General features: G+C 34.1%; 1 protein-coding gene across 10 annotated transcripts in view; it reads right to left on the bottom strand.

Moving 5' to 3' along the window:
* Positions 1–6,000, bottom strand: part of Relch (RAB11 binding and LisH domain, coiled-coil and HEAT repeat containing) — a 90,547-nt gene that overhangs the window by 52,184 nt on the left and 32,363 nt on the right. For 6 of the 10 annotated variants that reach the window (XM_021197684.2, XM_029538323.1, XM_029538324.1 and 3 more), the window contains 3 exons: positions 5,536–5,611; positions 4,438–4,533; positions 4,265–4,288 (listed from right to left, as the gene is read on the bottom strand). In XM_021197684.2, the coding sequence (XP_021053343.1) occupies positions 4,265–4,288; positions 4,438–4,533; positions 5,536–5,611 (196 nt within the window). The remainder of the gene's footprint in view (positions 1–4,264; positions 4,289–4,437; positions 4,534–5,535; positions 5,612–6,000) is intronic. The other 4 variants (XM_021197681.2, XM_021197683.2, XM_021197685.2 and 1 more) reach the window with 1 other exon arrangement.

The following is a 6,000-nucleotide window of genomic DNA, read 5'->3' as shown; positions in this document are numbered from 1 at the left end:
CTGGCAGCCTTAAGTTTCTGGTGATTATCTTTTCTTTACTTCTTATCTCTCCATAGGAATGAGATTATAGTCACATATACCATAGCATCTGCCCCCCACCCCCACCTCACCCCAACCACATGAAGTCAGAGAGAAGGTTTCTCTGTATAGCCCTGGCTGTCCTAGAACTCAGTCTGTAGACCAGGGTGACCTGGAATGCAGAGATCTGCCTGTTTCTGCTTCCAGGGGGCTGCTGGGATTAAAGGCATGAGCCAGGACCACCACATCTAGTTCTGGTTTTTAAATTGGTTCTAGGCACCATAAATCAGGTTGTCAGGTTGACATTATTCCCTTATAAGCCATCTTTCCAATCCTGTATTCATACTTGAAAGAAACAAAAACCTTAAATATTTTTTTAAAGATCAAAAAAAATTTTTTTTAAACTTTTGAATGAATGAGCATGTCAGGAGGGAGTGTGTGTGTGTGTTTGTGTGTGTGTACCCAGAAACCTGGAGGTGAATTCCCTGGAGCTGGAGTTTCAGATGGCTGTGGGTGCTGGGAAGTGAACTCAGAGTGTGGGAAAGAGCAGCAAGTACTCTTAAGCTGTTTAGCTATTTCTCTAGCCTCACTTTTAAATTTTGAAAAAATAGTTTGCATTTGTACTAGATAAGAAGGGGATAGGCATCTAAAAAGGATCTAAAACAAAATGAATGTTTAGATGTTGTGGAGAGGGTCATGATGCAGTAAGGAGTTTCAAAAAGTAATCGAAANTTTCCAAACTAAGAAGATCCAACATCAGAGACCGTTCAGCATCAATCCTACTTAAACTAATTAATCTAGGGGGTGAGGGAGAGAAGAGCAGTAAGTAGTCCTCAGCACAGTATATGAAGATACACCTAACCAAAGTAGAAGAAAACACCAGTAGAACACTAGAGAACAATAGATCAGTATTTCTTAATACAAGCATTAAAATGTTCAACAAAATACTAATGTACAATCAATAGTATATTAAAAGATTATAAACCACAAACTCTAGCAAGTCAAGAATGAACATAAAACCAATATACAACAAATATATAACCAACAGAAAAAAATCAGTATCACATCAATACATATGAAAAAAGCACATGACCAAACTTAATGCTTTATCCTAGATGGAAAAAAAAAACAAAAACCCTCAGAAGAAAATTCTGGTAATGGGCATTAAAATAAAATCTCACACTAACATAATACTTAGAGGCAAAAAAGCCTGAGAGCACCTCTGCCCACACAAGATTAGTCACAAAGGTGTATCTGCTTCCTAAAAGGACTACCATTCAAAATTTCTTCCCAATCCTATACAGAGTATTGAAAACACAGGAATAAATAAGGGTACTTAAGTTTCCAAAATTATCTCAGTAGATTCTGTGGTTCTACATATAGAAGACACTAGAGAACTCATAAAAAACTATTGACAATGAAAACAAATTCACATAAAGCTACAAGATATTATAAATGAATACAAATATGTCTGTCAAATTTCTATATATTAGCAAAGAATAATCTAAAAAGAAATGTAATTAAACATTTCCATTTGTAACACCAACCAAAAGAGGAAATGCTAAGGAGAAATGTAATCAAAGAAGTTAAAGTACTGATGAAGAAATGAAAGCCATGACACAAGCTGAGCAGTGGTACAGCACGCCTTTAATGCCAACCACTACTTGGGAGGCAAAAGGCAGGTGGATCTCTGAGTTCAAGGTCAGCTTGGTCTACAGAGTGAGTTCCAGATTCAGTGTAATTTCTTTCAAAATCCTCATGACTTGTTTTTACAGAAAAGGAAGCTAAGCATTAAACTATATGAATGCAAGGGCCCCCAAATAACCAAGTTATATTAAAACGGGTAAAATTGGAAGGCTTAGATGTCCTAATTATTTAAACTTACTAAAAACTAGAGCAATCAAAACATTGTGGGAGTGGCTTAAAGACAGGTAGTGTGCATGTATACACACACACACACACACACACACACACACACACACACACGCACACATGCGATTCTGGACCTAAACAATCTATAGCCAGCTGATTGTCAACAGCAGTAGCAAAGACCTTCAATAGCCAAAACTTTTTCACCTGAACATGTCAGCTCAATAATCTTCATGTAAGAGGTTAGACTATAAAATATGTGATAGGGATTTCAGATCCAGAATATATGAAGATCTATATGGTTAATACAAAAACATATGAAGACAGTCTAGTTAAAAATGATCAAAGGAAGCCAGGCAGTGGTGGCACACGCCTTTAATCTCAGCAGTTGGGAGGTAGAGGCAGGCGGATTTCTGAATTTGAGGCCAGCCTGGTCTACAGAGTGAGTTTCAGGACAGGCAGGGCTACACAGAGAAACCCTGTTTTGAACCCCCCCCCCCCCAAAAAAAAATCAAAAGATTTGGAAAAAAAAAAATTAGAAGTTAGTAAAATTATAATGGGAATGGGGAAAAAGGGTTTATGTTGTTTACCTTTTGTTACTTAAAAAAAATTAATTCACATTAATATATTGCTTACAAGTCTTACACCCTGTTTCTAATGTAATGTAATATAATCAAAATATTATTATGATCAATAGTTGACTAAACTTTTTAACTCTGCTTATGCTAAAAAAAAAAAGGACACAAAATTTGGAAAATAAGCTCCAAATAATAATCTTTTAATCATAAGAGTTCTTTAAAAATATAGACTTAAACATATGACATATAAAAATGAATTCGATGTCAAGGATATAATAAAACAAGTTTTGCCTTTCTTTTCCCTCTAGTGGTACTAGAGATTGAACCTAGAGCCTCATGGGTGCTAAGCACATGCTCTAAGATTTTGTCCTTCTAAACCCAGGGATTTGTTTTAAGCCAAACTGATATACACTTCACTATTTATTAACTTAATTTTGATAAGCTACAATTTCAATTGAATGGAATAAGATAAAAATAATTATATAGAGAAAGGTCTTTCTTGTAGAAGGAATGTTCTTCTACAAGAACATTCAATAGTTTTAAAACATAAAAAAAAAAATTTAAAATTAGCCAAACAAGTATACATGTACACACAAAGGAACACACACATACGCAGGCACGCGCGTGCGCACACACACACAAACACAAACACACAGTACCTGATTATTGATGATGATTTATATCTATAAATCTTTCATGCAGTACAATCAGATTTTAGTTATAGAAGTGTTTTATAATAGGGAAATAAAATAGGCAAACTGATCTTAAAAACAGGTTTGGTAACAATTAGACTACTGAGGAAGGACAAGTTGGATGCAAATAGTAATTCATAACACAGATGATACTACAAGCCGAGAAGGGAAAAGCTCAAACACCACCCTGCCAGGCAGAACTGCAAAACAATCTGAAATTGGACACTGATCCTTCAAGATCTAGAAAACCTCCATACATAGTATTATCTTTAATCATTTTAAACTAGATAAAAATACAGCCCCGAGCAAAAATAGTTTCAATTTATTTAAAACTTAAAAATACCTATAGGAATACGAACTTTCAAAGTCCTAAATAGCCTTTCTTGAGGATCAGTACAAATTTCTTTTGCTTAAATAGATAACTAAGGTCAGCTTTAAATGGGTTTTGCCAATGCATTATGTACCTATCATACTGTAGGTCCCATGATTAAGCGTAAAATCAGTGGTAAACATTAACACCATAATGACCAAAACATTTTAATCTTTATTGGATATTTATATATATATATATATATATTATATACATATATAATATATATTTTATATATATAATAATAATTTGTAACTATAAAGATAACTTCCTAATATGTTCTGGGCTCATGGTCTAGGTCACATGTACTAAAACGTACTTGCAGTTTTACCCAGGATATTTAAAGCATCTGTTAAGAATGTAAATACAAAAAAAACCTTTAAAAGGACTCATAGAAGGTTATCACAATTACTATCACTACTATCCTATTATTACAAGATAATTTATTATCAAACACATATAATAAAACTAACATTTATAACAGGCAGTTACAAATGCATTTAGAGAAAAGTTATATTATTAGTTACTTTGTTAATTTTCAGTGAGTGTCAACTTTTGTAGACATATCAAAGACATTAAAAGAACAAAAAAAATCAATTAGTATTTGGTAAAGTGAAAATGACTACATTCATGACACATAAATGGACCTACAGTAATAGCATTGCAGAAGCTAATAATAATGCTTTAAGCAAAGTTGGAAACCATGAATAAATACCATGCAGGTTTACTGAACTCACCTGACAGAGGTGTAAAACCATTCTCTAGGAACAGAGATGCATGCACAAAAGTAAGAATATGATTGCAAGTAACAGACTTAACAAAATAAAAATATAACACTAAACTTCAAAATGACAAAAAAATAGACCACATGATGGAACTATTGGGATGAAAACACTTCTATGTGTCTTACCTCTCTTTTTGCCAACAGCACATTAGGAACAATGTGTGGCAGGCAGCGTCCCAGCATTAACATAACACTTTTTTCGCTGTCTGCAATCCTAGACACCTAGAAAACCAAACAGTTAAGACTGTGGATGACTTCGGTGCACAAAGGTGGGAAAATGTTATTTTGGATCTTGTCACCTTGATGTAAAAATACATTTGAGAATTATAATTCATACCGATAATAACATGACTGCCCCAGAAAACATCCTATCCAAAGGTCAGTCATGGAGTAAATATGCTAGAAACAGGGGTAAGCTGGGTATGAGGGATAATGTTTAATGTTTATGATACCAGGGCTAACAGACATTAATTAAGCAAGTGCCTTCTACTAAGCTATACCCCTAGCTGCTAAGGCCAACACAAAAAGTTGTCTATTCTAGTAGGTAGGGATACAGTACTGTAAGGTAACTATGGTAATCAACAACAAATTTAATATTACAAATTAGCTTATAGAGATAATTTATAATTTTTGAATATGTCCAACACACAAAAAAATATGTGAAATGACAGATGTCAGTCATCCTATTCCAATGGATCCTTGTACACTGATCTATCTAAAAGTCACAATGTGCATAAACATGTACAATTCTTTATGCCAGGAAAAAATATTTACTTAAAAGATATGATAAAATATTACTAAAAAAATAATAGCAGTGAGACCTGAGGATACTATGTTTCAGTTCTGAGAAGCACCGATAGTCCAGATAGTCCAACCTCCTCAATGGTTGCTTATTCATTTGCTTTTTCTCTTAAAAACATCCCCCAAAAGCTACAACCATGCCAACAGCTTGCATGAGGAAACATATCATGAGTGTCCCAAGAAAGCTGATCTAATTTTATAATAAAGTTTTCTAGACTGCAAGTGAAACAATAATCAGCTGCCTTCCTTATTGCTTAAAATTTTAGGTACTATTTCTTTTAGAATTACTTTTAAATAACAGATTTTCAACTACAATGGAATCATAGAATAAACATTTTTATACAAAACCTTATAAGCAAGAAAACATGAGCAACCCTATCAAAAAAGCAGATATGTTTTATGAAATCTCTAATACAAACTTACCTCTGATCCTAACCGACTATCTGCTGACATTCGACAAAAAGAGAGTAGTGCTTGGTGGAAAGCAGGTGACAATTTCCTACACGAAAATAATGGGAAAAAAGAGAGAGAAATAGTACCCAAGAATTAACAGTGCTATCTCCAGAGGAAAGAAGCTGCATATTTACATAAGGAAACTCACATCCCCACAGTAATCTGACCCCAGGATCTCTGTTGCACAGATTTCTCAGTTACTGGACTTGATGAATAAAATTGTAAGAGAAAAACACTGCCTACTGCAAATAGCTTGATGCCATATAAATGATTGGCCCTTAAAGTGTTAGTAGATTACACACTAAGTGGTACAGTAATCCATAATTATAGAAAATATTTCTGCAATCTAAAATGCATACAATCTCCATCCTCCATTTTCTATGGCTTCAGCAAGTCAACAAAGGTTGAACAAGACACAAAGCCGGAAAGGCACTG

Source organism: Mus pahari, chromosome 5, assembly GCF_900095145.1.
Source record: "Mus pahari chromosome 5, PAHARI_EIJ_v1.1, whole genome shotgun sequence".
Classification (NCBI taxonomy): domain Eukaryota; kingdom Metazoa; phylum Chordata; class Mammalia; order Rodentia; family Muridae; genus Mus; species Mus pahari.
Note: the sequence above shows the minus strand (reverse complement) of the source record. Positions and strands in the feature narration are given on the sequence as shown.